Source organism: Anser cygnoides, chromosome 4 (assembly GCF_040182565.1).
Source record: "Anser cygnoides isolate HZ-2024a breed goose chromosome 4, Taihu_goose_T2T_genome, whole genome shotgun sequence".
NCBI lineage: Eukaryota > Metazoa > Chordata > Aves > Anseriformes > Anatidae > Anser > Anser cygnoides.
In genome coordinates, this window is record NC_089876.1 from 44083140 (window position 1) to 44101841 (window position 18702).

Consider the following 18702-nt stretch of genomic DNA (forward strand, 5'->3'; position numbering starts at 1 on the left):
AATTAGGAAAATTCAGCAATGCTTGACAGTTGTTATCCAGGATCTGCCAGATCTGGGTTTACTTTTTGGTTACATTATACCCCACAAATAAATTCTGTAACTAGATACTACTTATCTGTTGACAGTGAGTAGGTAATAGAGATATTCGTTGTGTGAAAAAATTGACATAGTCATCTTCCAGGGTATTGCTTAAACTAGAATGCTTCAGGAAATATTTATATATGCCTGACTGAACAATCAGAATAAAACTTTCTTAGCAAGATCAATATTCAAAAATACTTACATTATTATTTTAAAGTTTGTATAACCTTCAATTTGTCTTGTTTGCTAAGTCATTTAGTTACATCCCAAAGGAGTTCAAAGGAACTCAGTATCTTCCTTCTTTATTTTAGGCTTTTGTCAGCTCTATTATATCTTCTAAAAGCAAGTGCTGCAGATTCAAAAGAGTGGTTTCAGGATTAAAAATGCCTAACTTCTCACTGTCAGTCTGAAAATGTTTTTCTCTGCTCACGAGAAAGAGGTTCATGGGACATATGGGTGAATCCTCCAATCTCCGTTCATCTTTATGTTATGTGTAAGTCTTTTGGATTGAACAAGGCTAACTAGCATGTATAGATACAGGGATGATACAGAACTAATACAGGGGTGACAATATAAAATACTGTCAGTGCTCTTTAAACAAAGCATACTGAAACCGAAGAAGCACGATTTTTTGCTTCTAACTTGTGTTCCATAGTGTCAACACTAACTTTTAAACATTTTGCAGAAACTGTAAAAATTGCAACTATTACCTCAGAAAGTACAGTAAGCTTGCAATTTTCAGCCTCCAGTTATTAAAAGCAGATGTGTTTTCACATTTCTAAGGTGTTAAACCTTAGGTCAATGTACTGTAAGCAACACTGTTACTTTGGGGGACAAAGCAATTATGTTCATGGCCTATAAAATCCTGAACAACGTGGAAAAGGAGAAAAGAGAGTAACTGTCCACTGATTTTGTTCATAGTAAAAAGATCAAGAGGACAATGAATAAGCTTACTACACAGTACATGAAAAAAAAAAAAAAAGAGGGAAAAAGGAGATCTTGAGCTGCAGAACTCAGTAGCTCAAGATCTCCTCCATGTCTCTGGGGTGTTGTACCAAATCTATACTGTTGAAAAGTCTGTAAAGTTGAAGAAGTCTTAACACAAAGGGAGGAAAGTTATTCTAAACCTGCCCTGCTCTCACCTTTTCGTTTAAGCACCTATTACTAACATTGCTGACTGCAGAGTACTGGGCTCAGTAGGCCTTTGGTCTTACCTACTATGACCATTCGTACGACTTTATAGTACAGCAAGAAACAAATCAGAAGTGCCTAAAGAAACCAATGGCATGGGCTGCATTATTGCTGTGACAGTACAGATGTGTGTGTAGTTTTTCCAAGGTATTGCTACTTTAGGACAGAGGGGATGATAAGCATCCACTTGCAGCCACAATAAGCCTCTTCTGACAGATCTGATTTCATGAATTCTGTCTGAAAAGGACACACACATGACAAGTGGGAAAAGGAATTATTCTTACAGTCTTCAAATCTGTAAAGCAATGCTAAAGAAGACTGAATTTATCATTCCAGAGGTACTGAGTTGATTTTCCATTATTTTCACTTGCAAGTTACTCATAAATACAGCTAGCTTTCTGCTGTCGTTATTTGTTACAAGTTGGAAATTCCCCAGTCTCCTGCCACACCTCTCTAGCTTTTCTATAACGTCTCATTTCCAAATCAGAGCCACGGCACACTGTTCTTTTAGTTTTTTTTATCTCATTGTATAAACCTACGTTTTCAATACCATCTCCCCACTGTTTCGCAGCAAGCTGCTACTGCCACCTACCCCATCCGTTTGTAATGCCCATCAGTCTTTGCTGATCAGCACACTATGAAACTGCAGTGTAATGAGCCAAGCAAACTGCTTTGTGAGTGCATGTGTCAAGCCATATGTTGCACAGACTTCATTTACACAACTAATTTCAAGTTCATGGGTAGTTTAACCACAAAGTATTCAGCATCCACTCTTGCAGGACTGGTCACCCAAGCTAGAGACATTTTTTCTGATTATTTGAACAATCACAAACATTTTAGACAGTGCAATAAACAAGAAGTGAACACCAAATTACAAATAGTAAATATAATTTCTAGTACATGGATTCTGTAAAAGTTCAGATAAAATACAGCCATTCTGAAAACATTTCCAAAAGCAGAGTCATTCACACAGGGGTTTGCAAATATCAAGTTAAAAGTAACATAAACATGGTTTCTATGAATTATTCCTGGAAAATGGACAAATGTTTGTTATACTTATTTCTGCATTCAGCTAAACACTGTTTGTTGCCAAGGGCACCCTTGACCTAGTATTTAGTAAAGCATTTAAGCATATAGTGCACTTCTATTTAATGGAAAAAAAAAACATAAGATGTACATTAAAAAAAAAAAAGGAACAGCTATAGCACAACCTTCCCACTTCAAATAATACTGCTGCTCGGAATTAAACACATGGAAAAGAAAAAATACCTTTATCTATTGAGCAGATGGACAAAGTGGTTACCTTTTAACCATTCCTTTGCACAGAGAATGAACTTTTATTTCACTAAAGTAAAATGAAAATGTATCTTTGGCTTTCATGAAGTAAGTCCAGACCCTGACAAAAAAACACTGCTTTTGTGCTTTTACTTGCGTAGAATGTCAATCAATACCTCAAGCTGAAAGCTGATATAGCATTCTTCTCTACTGTTACTAGGAAAATAACTGGCTTGGTAAGATTTACAGAGAAACAGAATCTGTGTTTTCCCGCATATTTACAACTCTCGGTACAGCTTCGTTACTGTGGGACTTAGACATGGCATGCTCTTAAATGTATTCATCTTCACAGATAAATATGAGGAAGGGACATGCTACCAGTTTTGTCCTGTAGGACAGGAGCTCAGATTCAGAAGTAAAAGCCATTTGCCAAAGCTCACACAGGAACGTTTTGGTAGTGCAATCTGACACTGTCTCAAACTTACCTCTTCAGTTCTGTTTCCCTTGACACATTACAGGAGGGCAGCCCTTTGGGCATGTGTCTGCTCACCCCTTTTGCCCCACATCCCCCAGACCCTCCTCAAGCAGAACCCCACTGAAGTCACTTGCTGCTGAGTGCCTCTGACACCAGTCAGTAAGTGCTACTCAATTAGGGGAAGTAGTGGAATAATGATGGTATCATCCAGTAAAGTTCAGGTTTTCAGCCTTAACTGACTCTTGATTATTAGAATTATTAGTATTGTTATCAAGGACTGGAATTAGAGTAAGGAAGGTCCATCAATTATACCGAGCAGTTAATCCTTTATAGACACCGTTGCTTATGTTAATGGACAAGTTTTTATCAGTGTATTAACATATCTTTCACACTCTATGGAAATAGTTTTTCCAGAAATTTCCTTATTTCCTTTCTTACAAAATAAATGTGCTGAAAACTGAATTGCATGTCTTGTTGAAGTTATGGAATTTCTCTGGGTAGTAGAGGCAGCTTTGTCACAACATGGGGTTTCACACACTTAAATTTATGCAGCTTCTCAAAAGTATACGCCAGGATATGAATTTATGCTGCACTAGTGATTTCTGCATTCACTTAGTTTGTATGCTTATTTTTTGCCTAAGGTCAAGGTATGAGACTATTCTGTTATTTTGTTCCATGAAATCATCTACTTACTGAGAGAGTGCAACATAGTTCAACTTTAAATTCATGCTCCGGTCTGAGACATCTTAATAAGCTTATGACAACAAGACTTACATTTAAATGACTAGCTTTTTACACAGTTACAATGCAGAAGCCAAACACAGTGCAGTGAGTAAATGAAGGTTTGCAGTGGCCAGCTTTGATTAATCACTGATAATAACTGTCCCTAAATGAGTGAATATGTACATGAAATATGGCATTTAGAAATAGCTTTAAACAGTAAGGCTATGTATCTAGACTAGTAAATTAAACAATGTCTAGGAAACTCCCATGCACTGGAATACTGTTGTTTATACAGGTAACTTGGTTGTGGCACTAGCCAAATTTTGGAAGTTGGAGGCTTCCAGGAGCCATTCCCAATAGGTAATACACACAATACAAGTTTAAACAAGGGCTATTCCAGCTAAGCCTCAACAGTGCCAATGTGCCTGTGCAGGTTTAATTCATTAGTGTATACATAGCCTAAATGTGCCATTTTCTATAACTTGGATCTCTCTAGTTTCGAGAATTTATTTTTTGAATATACTGCTCTTGTGGAAGAGCCCTTTAAATAGCCATCATCTGAGAGGACTTTCATTTCTTCTTTCCTCCTGAAAAGGACATAAGAAAAGAGAAAAATGAAAAATATTATTGGAATACGAGTAAGATGGAAACACACCTCACTGTAATATATAGCAGATCAAATACATAGTAAAGGCCATAAATACCAATGATTAATTTTCCCGGAGTCCCAAGTATCACACACGTTTCTCAGAACTTGATTTAGTTATGGTATTGATGAGGAAGGAGTTTATAAGGCTTGGGGCTCTGCAGCAGTTTAACGTTTCCCTTTTTATACTACAGGCAATGCATGCCAAGTCAGGTGGTATTTAAGAATCTCCCTGGTTTTAATGTTTCCCCCAGTTTTAATGCTTTACCTAAAAGCATTGTCCAAGACTCTTTTGGTGACAGAGATTACTTGTCATCTGACATTCCAAATTATTTTTGAGTGATTTGAAATATTCACTGAAAAAGGGGAAACTGCTGGCTCAGAGTCCCTTAGTCTACACTGTTCTGCCATACAGGTGCACAGACCAAGGGGTCACACAACAGCTCTCCCACTGTCATTGTAATGCTCTATCAAATGGCCACTCACATTGGTTCTCATAACTTGGTATTTTTTAAGGTCACCACAGCTTCACTGGAGGGGACAGGATTAATTTCAGCTGAACTTCCCTGTGCAAGAAACACAAATACGTTATTATTGTTGCAGTATGCATCTAAGCTATGCAAACACAAAATCAATAATGTCAATATAATAATAGTATTAGTTTGTCTGGTATTTTTTCCTTACATTAACTTGCTTCATTAATGCAGTAGCGTATGTTTGCATACCTGAACCTTTAGTGTTACTGTATTATTCTTATTATAAGTTACTTTTTAATTTGTTAGCAATATTAACTTATGGTTGCAATGTAATTACTGCACCCAAAGTAACCCAGACAGATAAAACTTACTCGAAATGCTGAGTATCATCTCTGATGCAGGACCTTTAATGACAATAACTGTCATTAAAGGGAGAATAGAACTGCAAAACAGGAACCATTCCTACTAAAATGTGAGCAGGTACTGACCAGGAAGGGAGGTCAGCTACAGTAAATTAAACCTTGATTACAAGATGACTAATTTAAGAATACTAAGAATATTTTTTTGCAGTGGCAAAAAAATCCCAGAGAAGAAGCAACTACAATACAAACAAGCGCCACATATCTGAGTGAAAAGTGGAAAAACTGGGCATCTGACACTTCGTATTCTATAATGTGTAGATAGATACGTACACATAAACAAATAACCAAAGGTAGAAACTTGGACTTACCTTAGACAATTTCCATTTAAACCAAAGAAAAACAATTATACAAATCAAGATGATCACAAGGGAAATGCTGGTTGCTGACAATGAAAGAGCAAAAAGAAATGTACTCATGACTCTAAGTCACTGAGAAAAGGAAAAAAATTAAATAATTTGTGGTGGGCAATTATGCAACACTAAATGCTATACTGAAATCTGGATCTTTATTTTTCCTACAAACAGAAATCTCATTGAAGTCTGGCTGAGTACAGAAATGAGCCAAGCATATTACAGCTCATTACAGTTGAAGATTTTTTGGCAATACAAAGAAACTTTCATCTAGATTAAACTTGAACAGATCAGCTCCACATAACTCACCTCCAGTACATTCTAAAGCATCTGTTCAGTCATGAGAAATAATACTAAGATTAAAAACAGATTTATACTGAGTAACTCTCTTCCAAATCTGAGAGACCTTGTAAGGCCTTACGGTTTTCATTTTTCTTTGTAACATTCAAAAATGAAGCAGATTTTGCAATTTTCTCAACAATTTCTGCGACCCTACCTTGAGGAGGTTCAGAACACTCTAAGACCACAACAATCTCAGCTTTGCTTTTGCAGAATTTTAAGCAATGTGCTATTTTTGACTGACCATGCTTTTCCTTGCATTTTAACAGTATTCAGCAGTACAAGAGACCAGATACATAACACCAGGGAAAAACTCTGTCTAGTTATGTATATATAAAAAAAGCTGACTTAAATTGTAATTAATGTTAATAATGCTGTGTTAATGTTAATTGTGTTAATGTCATTTTCAATTAATATTACTGCACATAATGTATGCTAATATTAATGTAATTATGTAAAGTTAAATAAAATTTATTTCTGTCTCAAAATAGGTCTGTAAATGTAGTATAATAACATTTCCTTGACTTAACTCTTCTGTTTATTATCACACATCAAAATGTGTCTCCAGTCTTAGTATACCAACAGTTACTACTGCTCACAATATTATTGGTGCTACAGTTTTTACGGAAAGAAAAAGCCTCAAATATAAATTATTGTAATAAAATAGCAAATTATTATGGTTTAATCTAAGTTTTTCAGCCCAATGTATGCAAGTCCATACATATTTCTTTGTTTCTATAGCCAATGGCAGTAAAAGAAGTCGGAAATTCAAAACTTAGGTAAAGAAAAAAATATTTAAATAGAATTATGCATCTTGAAGTTGTCAACCTACCTGCTACATATAACGAACTTTCTTCTGTTAAAAAAAAAAGAGAAATAAAATTAGAAACATGAGTAAACTGTACAACAATGTGTAATCAAGCTGAAAGCTGGTGTTCTTTTGGCAACTACAAAGCACCAAATTTAGTCACATGCTAGAAGCAAATTAACTCATTTTTTCCAGCCAAAAGAATAGTTTGCATTTATTAACTACTTTGTACCTACGTTCACTTTACTTGTATGCTGATTTCTGTTTACCAGGTAAGGCTTTGTGTGCAAAGCCTCTCATATACTCACAATTGTATATTTACATATATTTATAATTAGCATAACTAAGTCCAAATCGGAATGTTGATATTTTTCAGATCCTGACATGCTGAACAAGGAAGAAGTCAGCAAATAAGACTCTTGCAGCTGGAAGTTTCCTTCTTTTTCTTGCCTTTCTCCCATCTTCACCAGTGAACCTCAAGAAGTCTCAGCATAACAGGCAGAGAGGAGACATGAGAAAGAAACAGGGCAAGTAAAATCCCCAGCTCTTCAGTAAGCAACACTGCCCTAACAGCTGATTAAGAGAACACCAGACAAAACCTCACAAATGTAGGAATTAAGAAAGTACTTGCATCTGAAGCCCTGGCCTGTACCCAGTAAAGTTTTGTGTGGCTTGTAGCTGTGATCATGAGTAAAAACGGGGCTTGTGAAAGCAGCCACTTCATAAAGAAAGATGAGTAGGAGCTGGGTATCATCTCAAATATGCACACAGGCAGGTGCTGGTGACCCTGCACAGGGGGGTGTCACAGTAAGAAGCAAGACACTTAGCGGGTCTGTGGGGGAATATTTCTGCTGTGATCTTCCTCATCAGTTTTCTTCCTTTAGCACAGAATTCCAAGCTATCCACTGATCATGAAAAGCACCTAACATTTTATACTTAATGACTCATTTTCTGCTTCTTGACAGACAATTATTTAGGCTGTGTTATTTGAGATGTCTCAAATACTCTTTGTGCTTCAGCTTCCACCTCTGTAAAAACAGTGGGAAACCTGTTTAAATCCATCACGGGGTTATACTGCCGCTAAATTGGGTCATGTTCAAAACTTTTAAAAGACTTTTGAATAGAAAGTACTTTCAAAAGGCATGTCAGTATGAAAGTCCCAGATTCACCTGTATTTCAATGCAAGGGTACTGGCAGAGGCACCATCAGGGTACTCTCAGCAGCCTGCTCAGCATTCAGTATGGATTCAAGAACAGATAAATACTGATAAAGTGAGTTTTGCTCACATCTTGAAACAAAAGCGACTCAGTCCCATTTAAGTGTTCTCCTACGAGTAAACTAGAGGTTTGGTCCTGTGTCCATCACATAATGGTGAACAAAACAAGACCAAGGCACCTGCAACTTGCTGTCTTTCCATAGCTATGCCAAGCTGCACCTCATTTTAAACACAGGATTAGGGTAAAACTGATCGAGTGACTTAACAAGTTCACCTCTGCAGAGTCACAGTAAGTAGCAGTAAGTCCATTCTTAGCTCATCTCAGTCATGAAGTAACTCACACTATTTTAACTACTATGTTTTATTTTACACCTGGGATGGGCTCAGTGTATCTATTATAGCAGGGCCATATGATGGAAGGCTGCTTGGCCCCCACAGGAGTGCAATCAACTTGGATCATGACTTCAGTCTTCCATTTCAAGAAAACAGTACTTCCTGATTTTCTAAGAGAAAAGAACAAACTTCTAAGACCCTAGGGTCCTGAGGGAGCTGGTGGAGGTAATTGCCAAGCCGCTTTCCACCATCTATCAGCATTCCTGGTTATCTGGAGAGGTCCCAGAGGATTGAAGACTTGCCGATGTGACTCCTGTCTACAAGGACCGTAAGGAAGACCTGGGGAACTACAGGCTTGTCAGCCTGACCTCGGTTCCAGGGAAAGTTATGGAGCAAATCATCTTGGGTGAGATCACACGGCACTTGCGTGGCACCCAGGGGATCAGGCCCAGCCAGCATGGGTTTATGAAAGGCAGGTCATGCTTGTCCAATCTCATGTCCTTCTATGACCGTGTGACCAGACTGGTAGATGAGGGAAAGGCTGTTGATGTAGTCTACTTAGACTTTAGCAAAGCCTTTGACACTGTCTCCCACAGTATTGTCCTGGGGAAACTGGCTGCCCGTGGCCTGGACAGGTATTCTCTTCTCTGGGTAAAGAACTGGCTGGAGGGCCATGTCCAGCGGGTTGTGGTTAATGGAGTTAAGTCCAGCTGGCATCCCGTTACAAGTGGTGTCCCCCAGGGGTTGGTACTGAGGCCTATCTTGTTTAATATCTTTATTGATGACCTAGATGAGGGGATTGAGTGTACCCTCAGTAAGTCTGCAGACAACACCAAGTTGGGAGATAGTGTCGACCTGCCTGAGTGTAGGGTGGCCCTTCAGAGGGATCTGGATAGGCTGGAGTGCTGGGCTGAGGTGAATGGGATGAGGTTTAACAAGGCCAAATGTCGGGTCCTGCACTTTGGCCACAATAAGCCCATACAACACTACAGGCTTGGGGTAGAGTGGCTAGAAGACTGTGAAGAGGAAAGGGACCTGGGAGTGCTGATTGATGCTCAGGTGAACGTGAGCCGGCAGTGTGCCCAGGTGGCCAAGAAGGCCAATGGCATCCTGGCCTGTATTAGAAATAGTGTAGCCAGCAGGAGCAGGGAGGTGATCGTCCCCCTGTACTCAGCTTTGGTGAGGCTGCGCCTTGAGTACTGTGTTCAGTTTTGGGCCCCTCACTACAAGAAAGGCATCGAGGCCCTGGAGCATGTCCAGAGAAGGGCAACAAAACTGGCGAGGAGTCTGGAGCACGTGTCTTATGAGGAGCAGCTGAGGGAGCTGGGATTGTTTAGTCTGGAGAAGAGGAGGCTCAGGGGAGACCTCATTGCACTCTACAACTTCCTGAAGGGAGGTTGTGATGAGGAACCTCTTCTCTCAGGTAACTAATGATAGGACTTGAGTAAATGGCCACAAGTTGTGCCTGGGGAGATCTAGATTAGATATCAGGAAAACTTTTCCTCTCAAAGAGTGCTTAGGCACTGGAACGGCCTGCCGGTTGGAGGTGGTGGAGTCACTATCCCTCATGGTGTTCAAGAAGCGCCTGGACAAGGTGCTACAAGATATGATTTAGTAGTGTAGTGGGTAGTACTGGTGATAGGATGACAGTTGGACTAGATGATCTTGTAGGTCCTTTCCAGCCTTATGTTTCTATGTTTCTATGATACTATGACTTCAATATCTTAGGCAGTAGGCTTAGCGGTAGCTGAGAAAAGAAGCAACTTCCACTATAGTGACAGTGTCAAGACGCAGTAGGACAAAATCAGACTGCAAACAGGAAGAGGCACAGCAGGATATGCACAGAAAGAGTGGAGAACTTGCAAGAGTCAGCTGGTAGAAAACAACAGGGAAAAAAATGAAAAGAGTAAATTCACAAGGCTTAGGTATGCACACTGAGGCAAGGACTGACACAGGATTTGTAGAAAGCAATAAATTAAGAAATGAACCTGGAACGGGACTGAACCCAGTTTCTGGGTTGGTTGTTACTGTTTTTGATTCAGCTGCTGCTGTTTCTTGTTCAGAAGCTTCTGTGACATAGGAAGTAGATATCTTTAACAGTGATGATTCTGTTGCATGAACATGCATATTTTTAACAAAATATCCTAAAAATTAAATGAAATTAAAAATTAGCAAACTAAATTAAAAACAAATTAAAAAATAAAAATATTTTAAATTAAAAAAAAATAAAAAATAAACAAAATTAAAAAAAACAAAATTAAAAATTAGAACTATTGCTGGAGTATTTCTTATTAAGGTTGTCTCACAATTTCTGTTATAAATGCTTTCTTGCTTTCAAATGCTTGTAACTTGGGCAATCTTGGCTTCTATTTTGCATTTGCAATATTTGCCTCCATCTAACTTTTCTGTTTGGACATTTCATTTGCAATTGTTAAGACATTTCATTTACTCAGCTTAAAAAATATTTTCACAGACTTCTTAGAATTCTCCTCTGATATTGCAGTGCTTCCACGCTTTGGAACAAGAGCATGAAATCCAAAAAGGAATAGTAACAAAGCTGTAGCTTTTACTAGATCTGAGCACTCTATGAAAATTAGAAAAACCATTTCCATTTTCATTTTCATTTGCTTTGATGGGGCTTGAAAGGAAAAGGCAGCTAAATTCACCTGGGATGTTTACTGATATTCATCCTCTTTTTCACTTTTCTTCTTGCCTTTAATGCTTCTCAAATGGGAAGCAATGATGTTAATACAGATGAAACACATTACGTTGCTTTAGCTAACAAATGAAAACATCCTGTCTTTCAAATGCCTCCTCAACTTCAATTGCAAATTAATGAAAAAGAAGATGTGGGGAGGGGTGAAAGTTCCCTGAACTTTTTCTGAATGACAGGAAGAGAGGAAATCCCTACACTTTGTCGAGTTACTGGAGAATTAAGCAGGTGCGTTCCTATACTTCCTCTGTTGTGACATCAAAAACAAAACAAAACCTCATCTATGGCAGCAAGTTTAACCAGTGAAATCCCAGGAGGTTCCATATAGGAAATAAGTGACTGAAACAGCACAGGGGGACAAAAAAACTGGCACATGATAATCTTAGACATACAAGTTCAAAAGATTAACACCCTCAAACATCTTACATAATTATGGTCTCCCCTGAAGTCTTGCGTTCTATCAGGTTCTTCCTAGAATTACAGCATAACCTCCAGGGAAAACCTCCACAGCTTCTCTGAGAGGGAGCAAACAGATGCAATACATTGCAAAAAAAAAGAACAGTACTTAGGGGTGGAGGCCGCCTCTCTCTGAGAATATACTACTCTCACTAGCAATGGGCTTAAGTTGCTTGGCGGTTAGGAGAAAAGCTTGCTTTTTTGCTGAAGCTTTTACAGGACTCTGCCAAGCAGAGCACCACTCCGCAGCGTGTGTCTGAAGATATACATATCTCCATGAACTGCTTTGAAGGCGGATGGCATAAACGCTAAGCCAGGCCTGTGACCTTGAGAGCACATGCGCTGTCATGATAAGAAGGTCCATAAGCCACCTTCCCCCCAACCCTCTTAGCACCTTCTTAAATTCTTGGTCTATTGCTGCCTTTAGTGGGACAGAGGTGTAAAGAAGTATGTCTTTGCACCAAGCTAATTATATATTTTTTCTTTTTGTCAGAGTAACAATGTTATAGTGAGATTTTATGAAACTGATACAGCTGGTCACAAATTCTAATGGCTAAATATAATATCCTTTTGTTGGACATGTGTTGTAAGGGGACTCTGCTATATCATTTTCAGTCAGAAGTTCTGAGCTTTAAACATTGATGTTTTCACCAGACACAAATGATATAAGGGGCTGGGGTCCTGCCAGTCCTTAGAATACAAATGGTGCAGTTGTGAAGAAGTTCATGAAACTCAGAGTAAGACACTACCCTTTCTCACTTCTCAGTAAATTTACAAAATCTTTGTGCGACGATGAGGAAGACCTGGTGTTTATGGTTAAATGACTTGAAATAATTCAACTTTTTTGCCTTCCCTGCAGCATAAATGTGATACTACCACTGTTACTGTAACTAGCAGTGCTAACAAAAAAGGCATGATCTGTATCTATTAACGTATTTCTAGTTCTACTATTGATAGAATATTTATCATTATTGATGTTAACATTTATTTTCAGCATTCTTTAATGAAAATAAAATGCTGCAAAAAGAAGCCTTACCTTTTATTGGCATGTGTCTCTTTCTGTACTTGCAAGGGATTTCTTTAAATACAACAGACTGACTTATTCTTCAAGTCTGATTATTAGAAGTGCTACAGAAAATTGTATGGAAAAATATTTTTATGCTTTTTAAGTGAGTTTTATCTTACTGATAGAGATGTAACTAAGGTAATCTTTCATGTGGTAAAACATAATAATGCACAGAGAAACACCTTTGATAATTGTATAATGATTTGTAGATCAAGTCATATTAATCATCATCTAAGATAAGCTTAGGAATATTTTCAAAAACTACTGAAAAGTATTAAAGAGAAAGTAATAGCTGAAAAAAATATAAAGAGATGTTCACTCACCTGTAAACAGCAGGATGAATGTAGGCATTGTCTTACACATCTTCACTTCTTTGTTTTGTATCTGCCACAGTGCAAAAAAGACAGAAAACAAACCTGAAAAATCCCCACGTCACTGTCCCAACAGCAAAGAAACCTTGACTGTTACCCCTAAGGCAACAGACCTCAAAAGACTAACCCTGCTGCATTTATCATTTCCTGAGCCACTTATTGGCTGTATCAGACTGTTTCAAAAAACAGCTGTTAGTAGGACTCCTGTGCCACATAAGTTGTGTAACTACAGGAACTTTGCATATAGTAAAAAGCATTTACTTACTACAAAGTGAAATGTGCAGGACAAAAATCACAAAGCCAACAACTAAACAACAAGCTCTATTCAGATGTAAAAACAAGTTATGAACTACACTTTAAGAAAAATACTCTAGTTGTGATGAGGATATTATCACTTCACACCTACAGAGAGACTTTGTGAAAATCTTAAAGCACTTTGAAAGCACGGAAACAGTATCCTTTCACAGATGGGAAAGCCTGGGCACATGGAAGTGAAATGCCTGTTGATCACAAAGGACAACCATGTTCTTTTGCACTAGTCACAGATCCTAATATAATCCTAAATATAATCCTAATATAATCCTAATATAATCCTAAATATTCAGTGCACCATAAAAGTAAGTACTCAGAGCAAAAGCATTGCCAGTTTGTAAAGTTTAAATGATTACTCGCACACCTAATTATTTGGGATCCTTTAAAGAAACAGTATTACACGTTCCATAACTGCTTCCCAAGTGCACCTCAACATTGTTTGTCAGTGTTCCAGGTGGTCTGACACAGGTATGTACTTCATCCAATAATATGCCACAGATGATGCTGAGTTAACTGTTGATAATTAGAATGAAAAGGAATTCAACTTGTCATGGAAAAAGAGTCTGCTTGGCGAACTATCATCACATGGTCAAAATTCTTACCTTCTTCCTCTACTGAGACTACTTTTGTCAAAGCATAGTGTTGTGTAACACGAAATACTTGTGTCTCTATGGGCTCATGCAAAGTACTGCCACGCTATGTTAGTAGGCTTTTCCTGGATGTTCATCAACCAGGAAACTCCACGCATGAAAAATATACCAAGAGGCACAATTTCCATTTGTTATATAGATATAAGAATCTTGGCTGAGAGCAAGTTTCAGCTGGAACAACATGGTTTGTATCTTCCTCTTCAGCCACAGTCTGATTGCTTTAAATGTAGACGTTTCCTTTTTCATTGTTTTAAAATAGGGACTCAAGGTAGGCCTATGACATGATAGTCATCTGAATGGCAAATGAAAGCACAGAGTAACTCTGCAGTCCCCAAGACTTAGGGAAGTCTAGAGGAATTCTGATAGAAATTGGACAATCCTGGGGTCAGAAAAGTTTTCCAAGGTTCACACCCAGCCCTTGTTATCAAGACACGATCTAAGAGAAAAATCCAGGTAGTACTACTAGCAGGTATTACAATGGAAAGGCTCTTTAAAGCAAGACTGATGGGCTTCCACTCTGTGGCAACTTGGAAGATGGAACAAAAAGAGAGCCTGAAGCAAAAAGGCCTAAAACCAAAGGAAACTGACAGATCTGAAAGAGGAAGAGCTTGAGGCAGGAAAGGGAGGGATTCATAATGCTCATTCTAAAAGGGACAATGCTCATTCTAAAAGGGGAATGCTTAATCCCAATGTCTATAATTGATTAGAAAATTTGGGGAGAATCAATGTCTCAGGACTCTCAAGTACTGGAAATGTCATAACCCTTGGGTGTGGGATCCATACACCCAGCGTGGATCTAAATGCTAAAGAATGGAAATACTGTGTCCTGCCAACTGACAGAGCTTGCCCATATCTCCAGCCTTTTGGATCCCTATGTTGTAATTCATGAGGTCAAAAATACTTCTCCAAACACCTTCATGCATTCCAAAAAAATGCATTCACACACACACCCAAGCTTCCAGTACTGTTATTTCACTTTGACACCATTTTCAGCTGTCAGTTACGTGGAATATGTCAATAAAGTGTGTGTGCTACAGCAATGCATATTAAGACATTTCAGGTGTTATCCTCCCTCTGAAACTCATAGTATTGGTAATTCTCGCATAGTTACTTTATCTTATTAAGATAAATGTAAATGCTACAAAACTGAGAACTGAAAATGATTTATGTGTTAGTGGTCAGCTGCAGGTGTGGTAATGGGGATGTAGGGACTCTTGTTAGATGTCACAAATGGAAAGTCCCGCACTTGGGACAAAACGATCCCATATAACACCACAGGCAGTAGTACAGAAATGGAGCTGGGGTCCTGGTGTACAAGCTTACCACGAACTGAACTGGAATTGAACATTGAGGTCTGGAAAGCTACTGTATCTGAAACACTCCTCAAAACGCTCATGGCTGGGGTGTCATATACAACTGTCAAACACAAAATTCTTCTGAGAAGTTTTGAATGTATATTGTTAGCATGAGTATTGAAAAAGTTACTTATTTTGGAAATGAGTAACAGGATGTAACTGGATGCAGCTGACTACATATTTTTGTCCTTTATGTCCTCATCACAAAAGGATCTATATCTACACTTCACTAGTTACGATTAACTAAACACACGCTGCACTTAAATTGCTACTGGATTAATAGCCACCAATGCTGAGGCCCAGGTGGTTAAACTTTTTAATCACAGTGGTACACCAATAGATGTTCAAGCAACTCCTGTCTCTAAAAAGGAACTATTCGTCTGAGAAACTTACTATTTTTGAAAGAAGCAGATTAACATCATAGGCACCTAAAATTGAACCCATGCTTAAGTGATTTGTTGGATTTAGAGCTTTACAGACACCAGTTTGAAATCATCTGGAGGTTGAGACATGCTAGAAACTTAGGACAGGACAGGGTATTTTTTCAGCATCACAAACTGGAACTAAAGTACACAATTTGAATGTGTCTCTGCATGGAGTTTCTGTCACAACCAGTTGTCCAACACTTGAAAAACCTCTTCATTCAGCCAACTGACAAACTAAGGTATGCAATCCAACTGGCTTCTGATTCTAGAGTTGCTTTATTAGCTTGCTTACCTCTTCAAGGATGGGTGCAAACAAAAAAATTCATTTTCATAATTGCCAGACCTTTTATTCAGAAAGTTGCTGCATCACCAAATATTAACCAAAAAAAAAACCACAAACACTTGCAGTCTTTCTGTAAGAGTGCCTAACAGCACTGAAACCAAGCAAGCTAACGGGTAACATGCATTTGGGTAGACATCTCAGTTCAACAAGACAGCATAATAGTACGTTAACAATATTACATTAACAGCTTTTTTTGTAGTGCGCACACCCTTATCTTTTCTTCTGAACATTTCTTTATCAGGTCATAGCAGACCTTTGCAGAAAGAAATGCTGACACCATGTTTTCTGCCTTCCAAGTTCATTGCTAACTGGCATAAGAATCACTTTCATTATGCATCCTTTTTCTTTTAGACCGTTCTCAAATTATTATATAACAGATGTTTTCTTCTCAGACTTTATTTGAGAGAGCGTGTCTCTAATAAAATTATGTTTTCTGTGCCTTCGAATCTTACACAGATTTTTACTGGAGTAAGAAATAAATATTTTCATGCATTTCCTGTGTACACTATGAAAAGTTTTCATGCAGATTCACTACATAACAGAAGAACTAAGGCTCTTTGTGCAGACAATGGAAAGAGGCAATTCAGAGGGACAGCCCCAAACCAGTGGTGTAAATTTCTGCAATGCCAAAGCCTCAAAGGGACCTTTTGGAAGACTGAGCTCTTTTGCCTGAAGTCCTACTGTCTCATTAACTTGTCTAGAAGTCAGCCATTTTTCCTTATTTTTCTGCCCTCACTGAATGCACCTACAGGAGAGGAAGAAGGTAAAGAAAATGCGTAAGGATGCTCATCTGGAACTAAACATAACAGAAAACTTACCTTTGACTACAGAGGAGCTCTGGAACCCATAAAGGTCAGCACCATTTCAACAGTGCTTCCATTCCCCCAGCTGCAAAGTGTAAAACCTTCACATCCACTGTACCCTGACAGAAAAATCTCTCAGTACTGACAAAACCTCTTTCCAGTGTATACTTTATAAAATGGTACCAAAAAAACAGATCCACTCTTTAGGACAGACACCTCACCTAGGCCACCTGACTTACTGGGAAGTGCTGATCCCTATTACTTCATGACCCTTCCTGAATTACTGCCTGTCACATACACATTTTCAGAAAGAAGGACTGGGGGCAAAGCAGTGTATATAGGAGAGCCACTGTCATCTCTTCACAAAGAGGAAGGTTTTAAAAGAGAAATATATGAAGTGCTTTAGAATCCTTGTGCATTCCACCAAATTTGCATGCCATAAACATCATGCCTGCTGCACCACCTACATGTTGCTGAATGCTAAGTTAGTTGTACATTGTGTTATAAAAGAGCGTTTAAAAAACAAAGTAAAGGTGATTAAACTGAAGATGTATCTCTGAAATAAAACACAGCAAAAAACCTACGGCAAACCAACCAGAATTGCTTTGTTTTGTAGAAGTTATTAATACATGAAGAATTTGGTCATCCATGCCAAATTTTATTTTCTTAGTAGAAATCATAGGAACAATAATTAATGTAACAGACCTTTTTAATATAAAAAGTGGTCAGTATTTATGATGGGTTGTCTGTCTAAAAAAATACTTGATGTGATTCTACATGGTGCACCAGATGGTGTGCTGCCATGCTGCAGGCACTGTACAGATGCTTGACCAGAAACAATGCTTGCTTAAGAAGTGCTTGAGCCTTGCCTCTCCGATTCTATATACCAAACACATAGCATAGTCTATAGACATGTGGATTCAAGCTCAGCTTCCTGAATCAGTGTTTATGACTCATTTGACCTGACCCCAGGCCAGTGAGTTCAGATTCAACTGTAATTCTGTTTTCAAGCGCAGAGGTGAGGTACTGAGCGACAGGCTGTTAATGTATCTTCCTTCCTCCATGAGGGGGAACGTCAGTCCCCCCTGAAGGTGGTATCATATACAGACCTTCCCCACAGGAAATCCATACCAAAATGTCAGTGAAATTGTCACTGACTGGTTATTGACTGCTGAAGAACAGATGTGAAAGAATGAATCTGTTCTTCTAATTTTAAGAAGTGCCACAGCAGCAATAGGTGCACTGTATGACAAACCACAGTAGATTAAAAAAAAAAAAAAAAGGAGAAATAGGGAAAAAGCTTCAGGAAGCCACATGTAAACTTCTTTGATGAAACTGCAAAATTAAGAAGCATTCTGTCAGTCCATTTCTTTCTAGTAAGCTGTCTAAACATCTGGAACTCTCACTCCAACCCTCCTCGCCTCCGTATTCTCATTTGCAGTCATTTTCCTGTCTCCTGTCACACAATCGCATATAGGCACCTCAAGATGCCTGGAATGACAGCAAATATAGGTACAGGCAACAGAGAAATAATTAGCCAAGAAAATAGACAGTATTCATGTTGGCAGCACATTCTCAGCACCCTGAAGTTCAGGTGAGAGCAGACTGCTAGGCAAATGTACAGCTGAGTGAAGGTAATGGAAAGGAGAACCAGTATCAGTGCACTTAACAACTCTTCATGTAAGTATATTAATCACCAATAACAAAAGAGTTATCTGCAGTAGTTGACTTAATTGCAAGCATGTGCTGATCCTGCCCTGGAAGAAATGAACTGTGAAAAGTAATAATACCATCAAGTATGCAGAACAAAAAGCGAGGAAGTACAGTGTTTTACTATTATAGAAGTTGCCCTGTCTTTCCATATCTTGTTACC

At 38.5% G+C, this 18702-nt stretch overlaps 1 protein-coding gene across 11 annotated transcripts in view; it reads right to left on the reverse strand.

Moving 5' to 3' along the window:
- Positions 1-2143: 2143 nt before the first annotated feature.
- Positions 2144-18702, reverse strand: part of LOC106032217 (uncharacterized) — a 170672-nt gene continuing 154113 nt past the window's right edge. For 9 of the 11 annotated variants that reach the window (XR_010831496.1, XR_010831494.1, XR_010831497.1 and 6 more), the window contains 6 exons: positions 12894-12954; positions 10324-10479; positions 6811-6834; positions 5598-5671; positions 4878-4957; positions 2144-4332 (listed from right to left, as the gene is read on the reverse strand). Coding sequence is in view for 4 of the 11 variants with exons in the window: in XM_066996719.1 (XP_066852820.1) it covers positions 4886-4957; positions 5598-5671; positions 6811-6834; positions 10324-10479; positions 12894-12933 (366 nt within the window). In the remaining 7 variants the exon portion in view is untranslated. Of the gene's footprint in view, positions 4333-4877; positions 4958-5597; positions 5672-6810; positions 6835-10323; positions 10480-12540; positions 12633-12893; positions 12955-18702 lie in introns of all 11 variants that reach the window. The other 2 variants (XM_066996721.1, XM_066996722.1) reach the window with 1 other exon arrangement.